This window comes from Amphiprion ocellaris, chromosome 15 (assembly GCF_022539595.1).
Source record: "Amphiprion ocellaris isolate individual 3 ecotype Okinawa chromosome 15, ASM2253959v1, whole genome shotgun sequence".
NCBI classification, from domain to species: Eukaryota; Metazoa; Chordata; class Actinopteri; family Pomacentridae; genus Amphiprion; species Amphiprion ocellaris.
In genome coordinates, this window is record NC_072780.1 from 32,919,410 (window position 1) to 32,940,903 (window position 21,494).

General features: G+C 34.5%; 2 protein-coding genes across 3 annotated transcripts in view; both read right to left on the reverse strand.

The window, feature by feature from the left end:
• Positions 1-11: 11 nt before the first annotated feature.
• anxa14 (annexin A14) lies at positions 12-10,410 on the reverse strand. The gene is made up of 13 exons (XM_055018142.1): positions 10,291-10,410; positions 10,044-10,083; positions 7,770-7,866; positions 7,607-7,695; positions 5,691-5,804; positions 5,527-5,617; positions 5,359-5,438; positions 5,177-5,215; positions 3,707-3,797; positions 3,530-3,625; positions 3,395-3,450; positions 526-633; positions 12-449 (listed from the first exon to the last, which is right to left on the reverse strand). The coding sequence occupies exons 2-13, from the start codon at positions 10,068-10,070 to the stop codon at positions 390-392; spliced, it is 948 nt and encodes a 315-aa protein (XP_054874117.1). The 5' UTR covers positions 10,071-10,083; positions 10,291-10,410; the 3' UTR covers positions 12-389.
• A 3,362-nt stretch (positions 10,411-13,772) lies between these two features.
• Positions 13,773-21,494, reverse strand: part of crybg2 (crystallin beta-gamma domain containing 2) — a 73,429-nt gene continuing 65,707 nt past the window's right edge. Inside the window, exons 18-24 of one of the 2 annotated variants that reach the window (XM_055018102.1) lie at positions 21,103-21,215; positions 19,591-19,720; positions 19,368-19,507; positions 19,033-19,156; positions 17,213-17,371; positions 15,711-15,870; positions 13,773-14,338 (exon numbers count right to left, since the gene is read on the reverse strand). In XM_055018102.1, coding sequence (XP_054874077.1) covers positions 14,250-14,338; positions 15,711-15,870; positions 17,213-17,371; positions 19,033-19,156; positions 19,368-19,507; positions 19,591-19,720; positions 21,103-21,215 — 915 coding nt within the window. In that variant the 3' untranslated portion in view covers positions 13,773-14,249. The remainder of the gene's footprint in view (positions 14,339-15,710; positions 15,871-17,212; positions 17,372-19,032; positions 19,157-19,367; positions 19,508-19,590; positions 19,721-21,102; positions 21,216-21,494) is intronic. The other variant, XM_055018103.1, reaches the window with a different exon arrangement.

Below are 21,494 nucleotides of genomic sequence, written 5' to 3' on the forward strand. Positions count from 1 at the left end.
AAAGTCATTAATTATGAATTGAAAAGAATGATCATTTATTTAGAGACGTTAAATATTGAGTGGGATCAAATTGAGCCCAAAGATAATAGGAGGGTTAAAAACACAAGACTTTATAGTGAAGGTAATATTGTGATGAGATTATCTAACAAATTGTGCCAGTGTTCCCTCCCTGGTTTACTTGTAAAACATATACTACATTTATTTGCAGTATAAATTATTAATCGCCTTTTCATGAACTGCACTCAACACAACTTATTTTGTTAGATTTTATGTATTTGTATAAGTAAATAAATGTAAAAGATGCCATTCGTGTTGATCTAATAAAATGTGAAAGCAGGAAGTTATCATAAAGTTTGTTTTTGCATAAAGGCAGACTGTTTGATTCTGGTTTAATCTTCGGACCGACAGACGGCCAGCAGCGCCTGTAGATGATCTCCTTTGAACTGTTTCTGTAGAAAAAGAAAGATTTGAGGTCAGTGTTGGATACTGAGAGATGATTGTAGTATTTATTGCAGTATTACTGACCTGCAGAGCCGAGTACAGAGAAGTTCCTGTTAGTTTAACGAAGGCTGCCCGGATGCAGAGCAGATCCTCCTCGCTGTGAGAAACCATGATGCCGTGAACAAAGGACGGCTGCAAAAGTTCAAATTATTAGGATGTGAAAAGTCCCAAATTTCACCTCTGATATACGAAGTTAACATCCAGTTTGTTTCATGTAGCTTTAAAGTCAATGCAACTACAGTCTGGCAAATCTGTGTGTTCTAGAAGTGCTGTTGTGAATAATAAAAAACTAATAAATAAGGCAGAATGTGATCTTGGCTTCGCTTCTTGAATAGATAGTCGTACAAAGGTTAAACAATCTTTAAAACATACTTTTTGACATAGAAAACCATTGTTTTTTGTGTTAGAATGTAAAAACATGGTGATTTTAGTTTATTTTGTTGCATCTGGACCACTTTAGATCAAGTCCACATCAAAAACCACTGAGCTTAGGTGGGTCAGATTTTGAAGACATTGTCGCACAAAAGCTAAAGACTCATTAAAACATCATTTTTGATGCAGAAAAAGATTCTTTTTTGTGTTAGAATGTAAAAACATGGAGATTTTAGTGCGTTATTTTGCATCTGGATCACTTTAGACCAGATCCAGATTAAAAACCAGTGTGTTTAGGGGGTTCAATCTGGAAAAGATCGTCGTACAAAGGCTAAACACTCTTTAAAACATCATTGTTGACATGGAAAACCATTATTTTCTCTGTAAAAATGTAAAGATAATTGATTTTAGTTTGTTTTTTTTGCATCTGGACCACTTTAAACCAGGTCCAGATTAAAAACCTTAGGTGGGTTCAGTCTGGAATAGATCTTTGTACAAAGGCTAAAGACTATAAAACAGAATTTTTGATATGGAAAACGATAAATTTTAGTGTTAGAATGTAAAAACATGGAGATTTTAGTGCGTTTTTTTTGCATCTGAACCACTTTAGACCAGGTCCAGATCAAAAACCAGTGAGCTTAGGTGGGTCAAATCTTGAATAGATTATCATACGAAGGCAGAAGACTCTATAAAACATACTTTTTGATTAAAATCACAGTTACAGTGGGCTGAAACACACACTTGTAAAACCACAAAAACAAACACACAATGAGAAACTGGGAGAAAAGCATTAATAACAAATAACAGTTTAATATGTTCTTCATATGTTTTTGTCGCACCTATTATTTTATTTTCTTCTAATTATTGTTGTAAGTTCTGCACATTGTGGGTGGGAGCAGTGATTCAAAAGATGTGTGAATTCCATTGCACAGCATACAGCACACTGTTGTGCCCCATCAATAAAATGCATTTAAAGCTAATTTCTGTACATTTCTGGTACTTTCTAAGGCTATACAAGTACTATCTCCAGCTAAACAAATAATGTTTATACCTTTAGCAGCAATAATAGTGATAAAAAAAACTCTATTTTAGTAAAGAAAACTGTTATAATGGCTGTGATGTAAAAACGAGTGCTGTCCACTGATTAAATCCCGTCTTTCTGGCCTCTGAAGAGCAAAAACCCAGAAATTCACAAATAGTGTGATGGAGGACAGGTTGGTTCTTCATGTAAAATAGATTTTGGGTTAAAAAAAACTCAGAGCTCAAAAGGCCAATACCTGATTTAATCGATGTTCTCATGAATGCAAAATTCAAGTCTAAGGACACAGGAATCATTTGTTCGGCTCAGTTAACGACGTTTTGCATAAAGCGATTCATCTCCCAGGAAGTTTCAGTCGCTTTAAATGATCGACTGCATGGAAAATAACAAGAAACTCCATCATAAACTCTGATTGATTTACAAACTGGGATGTTACAAAAAAGAGGAAGTTTGTTCCGTAAATTGCAGGCAATGTTTTATTTATAAAGCTCGATTCATTGCAGGTAAATTCAAGTTAGACGTTCTCTTCTTATCAGGGTCCAAACACCGACGGTGCAGAAGCCTCTTGAAACCTATTATGTTTCATTGTTTTTCTGTTGCATTTAAAATTGCAATTTTGAAGGCTTTAAAATGCTCGAGAACCTGTGAAAATTTGCACACACATCTGGACAGTCAAAAAATTTGTTATTTTAAAGGAATTGTACATGTGTGTGCCAAAATGGCTCAATAGTGCCACCTGGAAAACCTCAATCACAAACTACTGCCACTACGTGTCACTTACAGCTATGAAATTTGGTAGGCATATGTAATTTATGAAGATGCACTAAAATGTAATTGACACCCATACCAAAAACACAACAGGAAGTTGGCAATTTTCAATTATGTGACATATTTTGGACCAATTAGTTCACTTTTTCAAAAGCTATAAACTCAAACAGGGTAACCCCAACAGAGCTCAGATTTGGCTAGGATGTGCTACAGGCATGGAGGCATGGATGATTAAAAGATATTCAAAAAAATCTTTGCTCCGTAAAAATCTGAGGGCTTGGAAATGGCGGCTGGCGGAGTTTTGACAATTCACCATGAAACAGGAAGTGCTGTCCAACTAGTCTGTACATGCTGCAATCTGCCTCAAACTTACATGTGGGATCAGACTCTGGCCCTGATTACAAACCTAGGCCAAAATACACTCTCAGTCTCAGCGCCACCTGGTGGACATGCTTAGATTCAGTGACCAGCAAGGATGCGAGGACCCGACCAACGCTGCTTGCAGCTTTAATTAGGGTCCAAGCACCGAATGGTTCGAAGACCCTATTAAAACCCTATGGTGTGAGGATCTGACCAATGCTGCTTGCAGTTTTAGTACATGTTAACTTCTGACATTTGAGGAACATCCATCGCCCTCAGTCCCTGCTTTTGTTAGGGCAAAAACCTCATTAAAATATGTTTAACTTCAGTGAGTTAGAAAGATAACTAGCATACCTTCATGGAGGCCAGTCTTTTGGCGAGGTAAACATCGGAGCTTTGAATGCACTGAACTGCAAACACAGATAATAATAAACTTTAGAGGTTATTCAGCATGTGCATTTAACATTAAAACATTTAAACTTTCTTTACCTAATACACTCAAACCCAGTCGGAAGTCTCCAGAGAAGTGTTTCTCCACAGTTTGATTGATCGTCTGTCCGTTCTTCAGCTCCAGTCCCGTCAGAACTGCCGGGGATTTATTAATAAAAGTTAAAGGAATCAACTTATTTATGTTTAAAACTGTGAAAATCTAAATCAGAGAACCACCTTTGTTGAGATGATCCAAGTCTCTGGAGGTCAGAATGTTGATCCACGGTCCGGCATCGGCTTTTTTCCCACTTAGAGACGCAGACAGAGACTGAAAACAACAACAAAAAAACAACCAGATGAAGGTGAAATCACACAAATTTTAGATTATACAACATTTTGCTCTATATAAGCCTTTGAGTGTCACAGGGTTCATGTTTATCACAGTTATTCTGAATATTTTCTATCTGAGAGAGTAAATAATTGGGAAAAAGTGCTTTTTTGAGCTGTTTCTGCAATTACGATTGTTAGAATTGTTCCAAAATCACACCTTCTTTTCTTATTAACAGATTAATGGAGTAAATCTATGGATTACTATAGTGCCCTGTCAGAATTTAGTAGATTCACGCTTTTTTATATTAGAATATAATGCTCAGAGATGCTTCTTGTAACAATTAGAGTACCACATTGGTGTGTAAGAGCATAATGGGAGATAATACCTCAGTATCTCTTTGAACCACACAAATGAAAAATTTTTCATATTTTTTAAGGCTAAAAAATGTAATTTTTGATTTTAAAAAGTGGGAATTTTAACAGTACAGGTAAATTTGTCTACTCTTGCAGTTTCATCATTGACATTCTTGGACATTTTAAAAATCTTGGAAAAAGGTTGGTGTTTTTTTGTTTTTTGTTGTTTGTTTCTTTTTTACAGTGTACAAGCTACCTGTCATTTAAGAAATAAACCTGTGTAAAATTATAGAATCAATGCTTTTTTCTGTTAATTGTTGTCACTAATTGTGTCTAATTTTATAAATATATTCGGTTTTATGCATGAATTGAACCAATTCATGCATTAAAAGGAAAATAATAGTGAATTTACAGTAAATTAGACTTTTATGTATAAAAATATATTTTCTACTAAACAAGGGAACTTTTAAGGGGATTTTTAATGTTAATAGGCATTAAACATGTAAATATGTATATTTTTGTAATTTTATTGATATTTTTAAATATTTTAAAAATCTTGTTAAAAAAATGCCTAAAATTACACATTTTTTACAGTCTACTGTATTAATCTGTATAAATCAATTTTATAAATATATTCACAGTTTTATGGTTGAATTTAACAAATTCCTCTCTTGACAAGAAAATAATTGTCAATTTTCAAAAAAATGGCTTTCTATGTATAAAAACATTTTATTTTTAAAAATATTTACAGTTGTTGGGGATTTTTAATACTATTTTGCACTAAGACATGTAAATAGGTATGTTTTTGTAATTTTATTGATATTTTTGAATATTTAAAAAATCAGTGAAAAATACATAAACTACAGACTTGCTTTGATAACTTGTCAGAAAATCAAAACTTTTATTGTTAATCGTCACTATTCGGATTTATGCTTTATTATATTAGAATATAATGATCAGAGATTCTCCTTTCATACAATTAGAGCACGTTTTTAAATTTATGAAAGTAAAGTGAATAAATACCTCAATATCTCTTTGAACACCACCAGCAGTGTCGCTTTTCTGTTGAGAGGAAGAAACAAAAAAAAATTCTATTTCAGTGCCACATATAGATTAAATAATAATCCACACAGCATACAGTTGGAGTTTTAACATAATGTGAAGGTTAGTTGTGACAAATTTAAAGATAAAAATAATTAAATTACATTTAGTAAAGCCAGAATGAGTTTAGCAAAGTCTCCACTGGTTTCTCCTTTCAGCTCCTTCTCCAGATCTTTCTTATACACTGAAAACCAAAAGAAATAGAAGAAATATCAGAGTTTTAACGTCCACAATAATCAGTTTCTGTCTTTGAAGAAGATTAGAAAAGTTACATTGTTTATATGTGGCTCTGATTTCCTGAAGCCGAGGTCCAGATCTGGTGCACAGAATCTCCATCAGAGTTTCCTCGTCTGTACCTAAACCCTGCACACATAAATATAAAGATATATAAATATAAACACTAATATAAATAACAGGTAATTAAATAAAAGCTCACGGCCATGGCCTGCTGCAGCCGATAAGCTTCGTACTGAACAGGAGGCATCAGAAGCTCCAGCAAAAGAACCTCCACATCTCCAGATAAACATTTCTTCAGAGCCGCCGCAAGGTCCTGATAAACCAGAGTGACATATTTTAGATGGTGTCATTGAAAAAACACTAGATATTCCATAAATAAAATATATGTTTCATCATCATCCAGGTCCTGATAAACCACAGCAACCCATTTTAGATGGTGTCAGAGAAAAACACTAAATATTCCATAAATAAACACGTTTCATCATCATCAACATCCTGATAAACCACAGTGACCCATTTTAGACGGTGTCAGTGAAAAAATACTAGATATTCCATAAATAAAATACACGTTTCATCATCATCCAGGTCCTGATAAACCACAGTGATTCATTTTAGACGGTGTCGTTGAAAAAACACAAGATATGCCTGTTTTATGTATAATGAGGTATTTTTAAAAACATTTCTACATGTAAAAAAACAATGAAATTACAAATATACATAAAAACTGATAGATACACTGAAAAAAATGGTATTAGACTGTTTACATTTAAGTTGTGAAAACTGTTATAAATATATAAGATATCCTCAATTTACCAAATAAATTAATGGAAAATTATAGTTTTATGCTTTAAATTAACAAGTTCATTATTGCCTGTTCACAGTTACAAGTTTATCATGCTATTTTACATTATTAGACATGAACATATGTCAATCTAATGCTAATGTATCCTATAATAATGACTTTTATTATAGGATACATTAATATCTAGTATAATATAAAAAATGTTGGAAAAAAGATATTACAGGATTTGTGCACAAAATATCTATAATTTAACAAACAAATCTGTGTAAAATTAAAGAATCAACTAATTGCGAGGGGGAAATATTTGAAATCCATTTTTATGTATTAAAAACATGCTATATGTTGTTGTTGTTGTATATTATTATTGTTGTTATTATTATTATTATTATTATTATTAATATACATTTTGTATTAAACCATGTCATATAATATTATTATTAATAAAATACATTTTTAAATATTAAAAACATGTTATATTATTATTATTATTATTATTATTATTATTATTATTATTATTATTATTATTATTATTATTATTATTATTATGCATTTTATATTTTAAAAAACATGTTTTCTTTTAAACAAAAAAATTCTTAGTTTTTTACAGTCGGAGCTTTTAGATGTTATTTTACATTAGACATGTAAATGTGTCTAATTTTGTAATTTTCTTGAAAATTTGGAAATTATTAATAATTAGAGATAAATATCCATAAAATGATTGACTTCAACAGTTTAAAAGATATCTCTGTGTTAATTGTGACTTCTTGTATTCTATTCTAGATGTACATTTACAATTTCACATATTAGACAAAATGATATTTCTAAAATTGGAGTTAATTTTTTTATTTTTTAGAAGTAATGTTTGAACAAAAAAAATCTAAACTATCTTTTTAAAAATTTGATGTTATTGAAAGATACAGGTGTTTTACAATCATTTAAATTAAAAATATGACTTCTGTTTTCCCATTTTAGATGTTGTTTCTTCTAAAGATGCAAAACGAACCTGGAATGGGAAAAATGTGTAAATAACACGTGTATTTTATTTTACAGTGTATGTTTTATGTCCTGTTTCTGCTCTGTTGACTTTCCCTTTAAGATAAACAGACACGCTGCTGTTGAGAATAAAGATTCTTTGCTGTCCGACCACAGCTGAACCTTCTCCAAACAAAGGTGTGTTCAAACATTTCTACATTTCATCAGCAGATGAAGGGATGACAGTGTTGTGCAACCGATGATGGATGAACGGAGGATGTTTTTCCTCCAGGGCCAGAAAATTCTGTCCAGTTCTTTCTAAACATGTGGTGTTTCTCTACCTTATGGGTTTGTTCTTCAAAGGTCTTCACGATCTCCTGCCGCTGGGCGTTGGTCCGGTTGGTCAGGATTCTCAGCAGAGTCACTACGTCTGAATGACATGTGTGTTATTATCATGGGTTTAATAACAGGGAAATAAAAGCGGGAATGTAGCAGAAGACCTACTTTTGCTCTCCAGAGCTTCTCGGATCTCCATCGCATCTCGGTCGGCATGGAAACCGGGAAAAGGTCGAACGGTTCCCAACGTTCCCCAACACATATTCTGTTAGATGAAGGAAAATAAAACCAATAAAACTTGCAGACTGGACTGATAAAGATCCTGTTTGTGTCGATGGAAATGTGATGAAACAGCTGGAATGTGGCTGAAAGAACAACCAGGAGATGAGCAGTGATAGCAGCCAGCTGGAATCCAAAGACTCTCAAATATGTTTTACCTGCTGGTGGAGGGTTGGTACATTAGCACTCTAAAAAACACTTATATAGAGCTTAATAACTCTAAAAAGGCACTTGTAAAGATCTTAATAACTCCAAAAAGCATTTCCATAGAGTTGCATTATAAATTAGTTGATTTAAAATTTCATTTTAAATTGAGTTAAATAATCTTTACTTCAATTTGCCAACCTAATAACTCATATTTAGGAGAATTTATGGGTTTTTTTTTTGTTTTTTTTTTAAATTTTAGTAAGACCAAAGACTATTCTTTTCCCACTGTTTTTGGTAAATTTAATTTAATTAATTTCTTTTCTATTTTATTGTGCATGTGTATTTTTCATATCTGTTGTTTTTCTGGTCTTTTTGGCTGTTTTAATCCGTTTTAATTATTCTATCAATCTTTGTGCACTTTATCCAACTTGTCTTTACTGTTTTTGATTAATCTGTTACTTAAATTTTCTTTAAAAATCTGCCCGACGAAACTCTATGCACCCTGGAGTTCCCCCTTGGAAGAATTGATTTTCAAATCAACTTGAAAACTTATACTTATGTGACCAATCATTAAATAATTAATTTAATTAAACTGCGATTTCTGCAATTTTTAGTCTCTACTATAACACTACAGCAATTAAACTTTTGCCAACTGAAAAATGCACAATTATGGCAATTAACTACACAACAATTAGAAAATCCTTTTAAAGATCTAGAAAATACTAGTTTGAAAAACTTTATTTTTACAAACAATCAGGTTAAAGACTTGTGTTTATGCTACCAATCATTAAATAATTAAAAATACCTTTGATTTTAGATGATAAACTGATTCCTTTAACTCAATATAGTTTGTTGGTTGAACATAATTTCATTAAAAGTTGTCTGAACTCAGAAAGATTGATGCAATAAAGTATTTTATTGAGCATTATTTTTTAGAGTGTACCACCATGAATGTTCTAATTTACTAATTCAGATCAGCCTTTTAAGTTGGAAACAATATTTTCATCTGTTGACATAATAACATTGCATCAACTTAATATATAACATATATAATAGGGTGTCATCTGCATAGAAATGAATAAAAATCAACACAACTTGTACGTATTAGTTAGTTATGATCACTTAAGATTTGGAGTCATTCAGCTGCAGGAAATTCTTGGAATCCATTTTTTAATTTCAACAAGGAAATAATAAGAGACATCGGTGGTACCAGAATTTAACGGGACATATAGCGGAGTGTCATCTGTATATAAATAAATAAAAACCAACACAACTTCTACCTATAGTAGTTACAACTACTATTTGGATTGTTGACATAATAATGTTGCATCAAATTAATATTGTGTGAAATATAAACTCAGATTTCTGCGTTGATTTAATTATCAGTTATTTATTTATAGTTGGTTTAAAACTTAATTTCAAGTTGAAATAACTTTTAAAAAGTGGCTTGACAACTGTGTTTTTCTTAACTTCAATTTGCCACCCTAATAACTTCTCATTTCATATATGTTATGTCATTTAATAGTAAGATGAAGACTATTGTTTTCTTTTTTCCTCTTCATTAAATGCTATGCAGATGCTCAGACAACAGATAATTTTATTTACAATTAATATTAAAATACCAAAAATATTGCTTGTTAGGATAATTATTTACATATTATTTAAAAATCCCTTCAAAATAACTTGGATATAATTCTTGGAAGAACTTAATTTTTATGAATAATTAACCCAAAAATGTATATTTATGCTCCCAAGTATTAACTAATTTAAATTTCAAACATAAAGCTAATTCTTCCAACACAGTTTAGCTTGTTTAGAGTGATTCAAACTTTTATTTTTATTGTTGTTGAGCCCAAATACTATTTTTAAAGTGCAGTGGGAGTTTTTTTTTTTGATGTTTTAAATCCTCTTAGAAACACAAGTTATTAATTATATGCAGCTAATTTTGTAGCATTAACATTGAATGTCCAACAGAGAACTTTATCAATGAAATGAGACACAACAGAGCTTACTTACATAGGAGGTGAAGTATTCGGGGTCCATGGTTTGGTTTTATCTGATAATGTGAACAAATACATACAAAAAAAATGAAATTGAAAATGATTTCAACCACACAGACAGTAATAAAAACACAAATATCATACTAAGACACAGAAAATGCACAAAATATCTGTAAAAATGTGAACTTTAAGTTTTTGATCATTAAGATGCCAAAAACTCAGCTGCTGTCAAGTATTTATGCAGAAATTCTCATTTTTCTCACCTGTAACAGACTCGGAGGCAGCCGGAGGAGGGTGTGGAGGGTATTTCGCAGTACTTTTACAACCCCTCTGTAATCTAGCTGTACTTCAGCCCCACCTCTGCACCACCACACCTGACCGTCCCTCCCGGCCAATCAGAGCTCGGGATGCTCAGGGCTTTGAACACACCGATGCTCTCTGGGAAGCAGGAATCCGGACGGTCGGGTTTGTTTACGCTTCTACAATCTGCCCTTTGTGAATCCAACACAAACTGAAGTGAGGAAATGCTTCACTGAAGGATGAGCTGCCGAGTTTTTCACCAAGTCAGAGGAAATCTGATAAAGGAAGCCGTCAGGCCGCATGCCAGGAAGGTTCAAACTCTGGTTTCAGGGCGTGTTGTTAAAGCAGAACATCTTTTGGCTCTAAAACCAGGACAAACCCACAGAAGGAACACAACAGGAGCTTCTGGTGATAAAAATCACATCTAAATAAAAGTCAGTCAGATGAGAAAACACCTGAAACACGACAAAAAGTCCAGAGCTGCATTCATCCTTAACTCTGGTGTCATCCTGCAGGTCAAAATTGACCCGTTTTAAAGTTTGAAAACGTGGAAAAAAATATATATTTCCACAGTGAAACTTCTGATGTCCACATTTTCAACATTTTTAGGAAATCTTTGAACATTTTTTGGTGGGAAAAAATATGTTAAAAATGTTTCTTAAGAACATTCACAAAAAAATAAACCAAACTCCGGCGAATTTCACTGGATTTTGGTTGATTTTTTTTGTGAATGTTCTTAAAGAAAATATTAGAAGTTTTACTGCTATATATGGAATCACTTTAGATATTTTTAGGATTTTTTTGGAAGATTTTTACTAATTTTTTGAAAATATTTAGAAGAATTTTCTTTCCATTTAAAAAAAAACTTTTAAGGAATTATTGGAATTTTCTTCCTGAAGGTTTTGCAAATTTTCTGAAACTTTTGGAATTTTTTGCTGATTTTTTAAAAAAAAATTTTTTCAGACAAGGAAACAATATTTTTTGGTGCCTGTAAATGAAGACAACAGGAGGGTTAAATAATTCCAACAGAAGCAGCTCAGTAAGGCCATGAATTCATGGTATAAATGTGTTTTTCTGTCACTTTTAATCCGGTTTCTACCTGCAGAGCTCTCAGTAACATGAGACCAGTGTGGTTACCACAAACAAAGCTACTCTACACTCTAAAAAAACATTACAGGAACCTGTTCCATCATTTCATTAAATGCACGGCTGCAGGATATAAATTCCAGTTTAATCTTTTAAATAAACCTTTTGAAGACATTATTTTGATGTTTAACAGAATAATGTTGCATCAACTTAATATTTTCTGTGATTTAAACTCAAATTAGTTGATTTAAAGCTAAATTTAAGTTGAAGTAACTTCATGGAATTGGAGTCATAACTTGATATTTCTTTACTTTAAATTTTAAAAATAATAACTAAATAATTAAAATAACAATAATAATAACAATAATATAAATATAATATTAATACAAATATAATAAAGCATAATAATCAGATATTATCCAAATTTATATTCACTCCTTATCTCAAATAACTAGAAGAAATCTAAAATGCAGACAAACCAAAGCTTGGGTCTTAACAGGTTAAATAATGTGGAAATACTACTTGGAACGACTTACTTTTCTGAATAATTAATTAAGTAGTATTCGACAATCATGGACTAATTACTGTTAATTTTTTATTTTTTTGCTGTGAATTTTATAGTTATAGAATTTAACTAAGTGGGGAAAATATGAGGGGAAAAAACAGTAAATTGTTCTAAAATATTACAGCGAAAAGCTGTTTAAAACAAACAAAAGAATGTTAAAAAAAAAGTTATTTTTTTAGAACAATTTACAGTTTTTTCCACATATTTTCGCCCATTTATTTAAATTACAGAAAATAACTACCAAAATCATGGCAAAAATAAAATAAAAATGTATTTACATACTGATATTTAAATAACCAACAGGCCAAACCTGTAAATATTTTCCACATCATAAATCAGTATTTTTTAAAATGTCAAATTGCTTTTTCACAACTTCTGGCCATTTGTGGTTTTGAACACAGTTTGTGCTGATTTTACATCTTTCAGTGGAAATATTGTGTGTTTATGGGGTAATTTTGCATCTTTTTGTGCTGATTTTGTTTCTTTGGGGTAGTTTTGGTCCTTTTTTGGCAATTTTGTCTCATTTTCTTTGTAATTTTCCAGGTTTTTTTTAGTTACTTTAGTTTCAGTTTTTCCCAGAACTCAGATGTGTTTCTCCTCTTAAATGTTATGGTTCTATCTGCTGGACTGATGAAGTTCTGAGGCTCAGAAATGATGGAAAAAGTCCATTAAAAAGTGATAAATCTGGACCCACCTCTATGGACTTCAAGGACCTGGAACTGTGGAAATATTCCCAGTCTGAAGGTAGAACTCTGATCATTGAGAAAGGTACTGGAGATGAAGAACCAGATGTTCTGAGGAGGTTTGGGGGAAAATGACCAACAGAATATTTGAAGTATTAATTAATATTTGAAATAAATCAAGGCAAACAGCTAAACTTGCAGAAAATCCTGATGTTTCATCAAACATGTGCACATCCATGAGTTTTTTCCTTTTTTTTATCTTTATTTTTTATTCAATATTTTAAAACCTCTCCCTCTTACATAACAGTAAACCTTTACTGTGAAATATGAACATACAGCTGGTGCTGGTAACATACGTGTTTCATGTAACATTTAGATCAAAATATGTCCAGAAATAGAAGCATCCTGACAGAAACTGGACCAAACAACCCGTGACGAACGTTTCCCACATTTATATATTAAAATATTAAAATCAGAACTTCTCTGGGATTCTACACATTCTTTTGGCTTCATTCATCCAGCGTCGACACAAAGCAGGAGTCCCATTTTTCTGCTTCACCAGCAGAACATTTGCATGAACTCAGGAGTCTCACAAACAAAGACTGTGGTTTGAATATTTAGGTGGCCAGGTGAAGGTCAGAGCCGTGGAGGAGGTCCAACCAGAACCTCAGAGCTGTGGAGGAGGTCCAACCAGAACCTCAGAGCTGTGGAGGAGGTCCAACCAGAACCTCAGAGCTGTGGAGGAGGTCCAACCAGAACCTCAGGTGAAGGTCAGAGCCATGGAGGAGGTCCAACCAGAACCTCAGAGCTGTGGAGGAGGTCCAACCAGAACCTCAGAGCTGTGGAGGAGGTCCAACCAGAACCTCAGAGTCGTGGAGGAGGTCCAACCACAACCTCAGAGTCGTGGAGGAGGTCCAACCAGAACCTCAGAGTCGTGGAGGAGGTCCAACCAGAACCTCAGGTGAAGGTCAGAGTCGTGGAGGAGGTCCAACCAGAACCTCAGGTGAAGGTCAGAGTCGTGGAGGAGGTCCAACCAGAACCTCAGGTGAAGGTCAGAGCCGTGGAGGAGGTCCAACCAGAACCTCAGGTGAAGGTCAGAGTCGTGGAGGAGGTCCAACCAGAACCTCAGGTGAAGGTCAGAGTCGTGGAGGAGGTCCAACCAGAACCTCAGGTGAAGGTCAGAGTCGTGGAGGAGGTCCAACCAGAACCTCAGGTGAAGGTCAGAGTCGTGGAGGAGGTCCAACCAGAACCTCAGGTGAAGGTCAGAGCCGTGGAGGAGGTCCAACCAGAACCTCAGAGTCGTGGAGGAGATCCAACCAGAACCTCAGAGTCGTGGAGGAGGTCCAACCAGAACCTCAGGTGAAGGTCAGAGTCGTGGAGGAGGTCCAACCAGAACCTGGGATGCAGCTCGACGTTCTGCTGCTCCTCAGGATCCACAATAGAAACTCAGACTGAGGCACTTTTTACAGAAACGAGAAAAGACAAACTAACTATTTTTTATCCAGAGTTCGTATCGCTTCGTTGTGTTCTTGTTAGCTACAGTCCAGAAATCCATCCCATAATGAGGCAGAGCTGCTGGTGTTTCCGTCTACAGCAGCTCGATCTCCCACTGCTGACTCGGTCTCTCCTCATCCTCGGGTAAAACCACCACATGGTCCTTATCGTAGCTCTTACCACCTGGAGAAACGCATGTTAAATAAATTTAAAAATATAAAAATAAAAATGTAACATGATAACACTCAGATTTAAGAAGGAAATGTTTGTTTTAATTATTGGTATATTGCAGTAAAATATCTGAAAACTCTTCTTCTGCCACCACATTTATTTATACATGTAGAGAAACCAGCAGGAAACTAAAATTAGAATAGAAAAAGTAGAATAAAACAGAAATACTTTGATCCAAAAGGAGAAATTCTGTTTTTACAGTAACAGCAGAAAGAGTCAAGTGACCAAATGCAAATAAATAAGCAGAAATATCCAATAAAAGAAGGTTAAAAAAATAAAAATATACATATATATATATATATGTGTGTGTGTGTGTGTGTGCGTGCGTGCGTGTGTACATATAACAACAACAATAATAATAGCAATACTATAAATACTATATTTATTATAGTAATAGTATCTGGCCATAGAACTACAATGATTTTTAAAAACAAATAATCGTTTATTTTGGAGCTAAAAATATCATTATCTTAGATATTTGTTGTTAATTTTTTATTTATTTAATTATTTCTATTTATTTATTGAGTGCAGGTTTTTTCTTAAAAACAGCAAAAAAAAAAGTATTGTAAATTCATGTTCTTTTTCTTTTCTTTTTTTAAAAACAGCTTTGGTTTGTTTTTGTTATTGTTTTTGTAGTTATTAACTGTGATTTATGTAGTAAAATGGGAAAAAATCTATAACTTTAGAAAAATAAAAATTGTTTACCATTTTTAAATCCTAAATAAACTGGATTCAGGAAACAAATAAAGTCATTTGTTCTTTTACAACATTAGACCATAAAGTTAGGCAGTTTTTGCTGCAAAAACATTTTATTTATCAGATACTTGCTGTTTTTAGAAAGACAACCTGTTTATTTTTACTAAATAAAACACAGTTAATAACTACAAAACAAACAAAAATTGACCAAAAATGTTTAAAAAAGAAAAGGAAAATACAATAAATTTACAACTTTTTTCCTGTTTTAAAGGCATCAAAAAACAGCACTAAATAAATAAACAAATAGAAATAACTAAACAAATAAAATTAACAGCAAGTATTTAAAATAATGATGTTTTAGCTGCAAAAAAGTTTTTAGCAGTGATTTTTTGAATAATTTACTGCTATTTTCACATATTTTCCCCTTTAGTTAATTTACAGACAATAACTATAAAAATCACATTAAAAAAACTATGAATTTACAAAATATTGACTTTAAATAACAAAAAAGTCAAGTAGCAGCGTTTAACATCAACCTAGAGACGATACGATGAAGGAGAAGCAGCTTTCTGCCTCGACTTTGCATCTCTTTTCAGCGGTTTTAAATAAATAACACAGTAAAACCAACCTTTCACGTCCAGGACGACTCCGGGGAAGGTCAGGCTGCTGATGAGTCCTCTGGTCTGAGCCGTCCACATCTGGACCGGCTGCCGGGTTTCCGTCCACAGAACCACCTTCGCTCCCGGTTCCACGTTCCCGACCACCTGGAGGCTCATGGTTGGAGAGAGCTGCAGCCGGAAGACACAAAACAGCTCAGAGTTCAGGAGAATCGGCTCAGAGATCAGGAAAAACGGCCCAGAGTTCAGGAGAAACGGCCCAGAGTTAAGGAGAAACGGCCCAGAGATCAGGAGAAACGGCTCAGAGTTAAGGAGAAACGGCCCAGAGATCAGGAGAAACGGCCCAGAGATCAGGAGAAACGGCCCAGAGATCAGGAGAAACGGCCCAGAGTTCAGGAGAAACGGCCCAGAGATCAGGAGAAACGGCCCAGAGTTCAGGAGAAACGGCCCAGAGTTCAGGAGAAACGGCCCAGAGATCAGGAGAAACGGCCCAGAGTTCAGGAGAAACGGCCCAGAGTTCAGGAGAAACGGCCCAGAGTTCAGGAGAAACGGCTCAGAGTTCAGGAGAAACGGCCCAGAGTTCAGGAGAAACGGCTCAGAGTTCAGGAGAAACGGCCCAGAGATCAGGAGAAACGGCTCAGAGTTCAGGAGAAACGGCCCAGAGTTAAGGAGAAACGGCCCAGAGATCAGGAGAAACGGCCCAGAGTTCAGGAGAAACGGCTTAGAGTTCAGGAGAAACGGCTCAGAGTTCAGGAGAAACGGCAGGTAAAGGTGGAGTTTATGCGGGTTTTTGGTTTGTTTGTTTCAGTGTGTGACCTGGTTTTAATCCTGCACTTTTCAAAATCTTTTTTACGAATAATTTGACATTTTCCAACCTTCCCAGGAGTTTTCTACTTTTTTTAAAACAATAAATATTCAAATAAATTCAACTTTTGATATTTTTGAGTTATATTGCAATGAAAAATGAGCCAAAAGTGAGAAAAAAAAATACAAATAAAGCAAAAAACATTGAGAAAACTGCCTGAAGTTTTATTTTACATAAGTAAATAAACTGAAAAGCTGATCTTACAGCACAGTTTTTGCATTTTTAAAAAATCTTTTGTATAAATTATTTGACATTTCCCAAACTCTTCAGGTGTTTTCTTCTTTTGTTTAGAATAAATATTCAAATAATTCAAATTTTGATATTCTTAGTAAAATTGCAGTGAAAAATGAGCCAAGAGTGAGAAAAAAATTACAAATGAAGCAAAAAACATAAAAAATACTGTTTGAATTCCACAGATTTAACATGTTTATTTTAAATGCGTGAGTTCTGTTTTTGTAGCTGGAGTATTTATGTGGATGTAAATGAACTGTTTAACAGTCAAAAGATGATTTTAAAGTCTGAAAACACAGAATTGTCACACTAAACTAGACAAATAGTGACTTTATAAGCACTCATATTGCTAAATTGTAAGAATGATTTGTGTTGCTAAATGAGATAAAAACAAGATAAATCTAAAAATAACTCCACCTTGCTCTTAATGAGTCCGTCCTGATAGAACCAGACGTCGCTCATCGGTTCCACCTCCGGCGTCACGACGACTCGACCAGACTTCATCTCCTCCACGCCGCCCTGGACGGACAGGAAGTGACCTCGCTCTTTGTTCTTCACACGGAAAAGGCGATGTTTCTGCAGGAGGAGAAGCACCAAAATATGTTGTTGTTGACAGAGAATCACAATCAGAGAGAAACAACATGAATAAAACACTTTAATACAGAGCAAGGCTGGAATAAATGTGTCCGTTTTACTTGATTTCAACAAATTTAAAGAAAAAATGTAGATTTTTTTTGACAGATCTAATGGAAAACAAGCATTACGTCTCAATTTTGGCACTAAAAGTGGCAATTAAGTGATATAAAAATGCTAAATCTATGCTTCTGGAACAAATCCTTCATCTTCAACATCCAATTCTTCTTGTTTCGGGTCTGAATTCAGTTGATCTAGTTTAGTTTATAACCTTTAAAAGAAGCACTGCAGGTAATAAATCATGAAGTTTATTTATTCTGTTCTATAATCAAGCTATGACTTTTGATTATGCAGCTGTTTAAAAAGAAGAATTTAGCTTTTAAAGGGTGAAATATGACACGAGACAAGGCATTTGTTCATCTTGTGTCGAGGAAAAATAAACTAAAAATCACTGAAGGACAGATATTTAGGTCCGATAGGGGTAAAACGAGATATTCAGTAGCGCAAACATGTTATATTTAGGAATAATAAGGAAACTAATGTACAACAAACATGCAAATCGTGCTGGTAGAAGAAATAAGATGCTGGTATTTACAGTAGAAACAGTATAAAAAAATCTACAGTAGTACAGTAGAAAAATCTAAATAATATTAAACATATAGGAGGTGCTTGTTTCCAGGTAAATTTATAATGTTATAAGGGCTGTTTAGCCTTTTTAAAGTGTATTTAGTGGTTGTGTTGTTGAAAAAAAGAAGCTTTAAAGATGTCTATATTCACCTGTTTGATGTTATAGAGCTTTAAAGGTTCCTAAACCCACCTGTCTGATGTTAAATTAGAGTTTTAAAAGTTCCTAAACCCACCTGTCTGATGTTATAGAGCTTTAAAGGTTCCTAAACCCACCTGTCTGATGTTAAATTAGAGCTTTAAAGGTTCATAAACCCATCTGTCTGATGTTATAGAGCTTTAAAGGTTCCTAAACCCACCTGTCTGATGTTATAGAGCTTTAAAGGTTCTTAAACCCATCTGTCTGATGTTAAATTAGAGTTTTAAAAGTTCCTAAACCCACCTGTCTGATGTTATAGAGCTTTAAAGGTTCCTAAACCCACCTGTCTGATGTTATAGAGCTTTAAAGGTTCCTAAACCCACCTGTCTGATGTTAAATTAGAGCTTTAAAGGTTCATAAACCCATCTGTCTGATGTTATAGAGCTTTAAAGGTTCCTAAACCCACCTGTCTGATGTTAAATTAGAGCTTTAAAGGTTCCTAAACCCACCTGTCTGATGTTATAGAGCTTTAAAGGTTCCTAAACCCACCTGTCTGATGTTAAATTAGAGCTTTAAAGGTTCATAAACCCATCTGTCTGATGTTATAGAGCTTTAAAGGTTCCTAAACCCACCTGTCTGATGTTATAGAGCTTTAAAGGTTCTTAAACCCATCTGTCTGATGTTAAATTAGAGTTTTAAAAGTTCCTAAACCCACCTGTTTGATGTTATAGAGCTTTAAAGGTTCCTAAACCCACCTGTCTGATGTTAAATTAGAGCTTTAAAGGTTCCTAAACCCACCTGTCTGATGTTAAATTAGAGCTTTAAAGGTTCCTAAACCCACCTGTCTGATGGGGTACATGGAGCCGATGGTCTGCATGGAGCTAAACTTGGGCCAGTTGGTGATTTCGATGGGTTCCAGGAGGAACTGGCGCCCCCTGTAGTTACTGTGTTCACATATCACCCAACTGCAACAGAAACGCACAATTAAAGGTTGTTGGATGATTAGAACGCTACAAAACGACCAAAAATAACCATTTAGCTTGAAGATCATCTTCAACAAATACAGCTTGTTCCTACAATGTCATAAAAAGACACAAAGCTACTCTTCATGAGGAAAAACAGACATTATGAAGTGCAAATAACACAAACTGTAGCAGATTTCAATGGGAGCCTCACCAGCCGCTGTTGACTTTGACAGACAGGATGTGGTTGTTGAAACCTTCCTCCACCAGGCTGACGATCTCGGTCTCGGTGGTGATTTCTCTTCCTTCCAGACACTCGAGACCGAACAGGGAGATGGAGGGAAGACAGAACATCTGGACAGAGACATGGAGGGTTAAAGCTACAATAAAGAGACATCAAAGTGTTTTTATTCTAGTCCAGACGAGGGTTTTCTCACCATGGGGATCACTTTGATGGATCGGATGGTGCAGCCCATGGGGCAGCCCATGCTGCTCAGGCTGGGATAATCTCCTTCAGATAAGACGTACATGTTCCCAGAGAACTGCTTGTTATCATAGAGAACCCAGCTGGAACACAAAGAGACAGACGTTGATGGGTTGGTGTTGGTTTGTAGATATCAGCCTCCCATCATCGATCAGAATCTGATTCACAGCCTCCAAACGGCAACCTGCCACACTGAAAATAGAAAGTTCTGCAGAGGATTTGGATCGTCCAATGAGGCAGATCTGGTGGTTTCTTGGTGAACTATCAGTTCCATCAAAACTATTCCAGCTGCCACTAGTTTGAAGGAACAAAGCTGCATTCTTCACTTAGATGTTTGTGATTGGTTTTGATTTTATATAGGCAAATAAACTATAAATAAACTATAAATGTGCTGATCTTATAGCACATTTTTTGCACTTTTTTATCTGTTCACTCCCAAAATAATTTGACATTTCTTGGCATTTCTGGGCGGTTTCTATTTTTTTTTAATAATAAATATTCAAAGAAATTCAACTTTTCTTGTTTCTTTCTGTATGATTTATGTCTTTATAACTGCCACATTGCACAGAAGACATTTTTTAGTTATATTACAATTGGAAAATGAGTCAACAATGAGAAAAAAATATCAAATGAAGCAAAAAAAACCCCAGAAAACTGCTTGAAGTTCAAACAGAAGAGTGTAAAATACACAAAATAACATTGGATGATGAAAAAACATTATTTTTTCGTGTGTGTTATAGCTCGACTACAACTCAAAAAGATGTTGAGGCTGATAGCTATGACGATTAAAAAAACAAGATATATATCGGATAGATCTGATCTAATCCCAGTCATGTCATACTCACTATTTACAGATACCGTTTTCTTAGAAAATCCACACTTTAAGTATCATAGATCATCTGTAGTACCTTGTTCTTCCACCATGTGGAGCTTCTTACTGTGTAGTACTGTAGTTGGTGAGCAGAGAGCATTGTGGGAGTTTAGCTAGCAACGGGCACCATGGCAAAGACACTAGTGGTGGTTAATGAGCTCCAACTAGAGCTCATCTATGCCAGTTAAGAGTAGCTTTTGGGCTGATTTTAGACTGATTGTGGATCAGTTTTAGACTCAGTTTCAGTCTTATTTTAGACTAGTTTGGCATGTTTAATATGGTAGAGACCAGAGGAGGCATCACTGAGACTACAGTTCATATTGGTGAGCAGAGAGCATTGTGGGAGTTTAGCTAGCAACGGGCACCATGACAAAGACGTCTGTGGTGGTTAAAAACCTCTGGCCTTTGTCTGTTTATTAAGAAAGTTATTTGAATTTGTGACGTCTATATGATTGTGGATGTAAACGAAGGACTGACTTTAGGTTTCTTGGTACTGATGAGTTAAAAAATGCCTCGAACAGTTTAAAGAAAGTGTTTTTCCCCTTTAGCAGAATAATAATGAAGTTCAGGAAACGTTTTCTTTTGCTTCCTCACCTTCCTCCCAACACTCGGCACGACTTGGTCAGGACTTTTTCTGAAACTGCCTCCTGGTTCCGGTCCATGACGTGACACTGACCCTCGAAGTCCGGCTCTGAGTAAAGGATTATCTGGAGAGAAAAAAAGAGGGAATAAAGATTTATAGCCTTTTGAATTTTAGACATTTCTGTTTAAATATGAACCAAAACATCATCTGATTTTCATACAAATCCTGAAAGTAGAAAAAGAGAATGCAGGTAAACAAATTCCATAAAATACTTGGAAAATTATCCAATATGAACCTGTGTGTTAAAAATATATGAACTTTTGCTTTTATCATCTTCTGTGACCCAGTTTGTACGCAGACTTGTGTAAAAATATTTGAATAAAAGTACAATATAAAGTAAAAG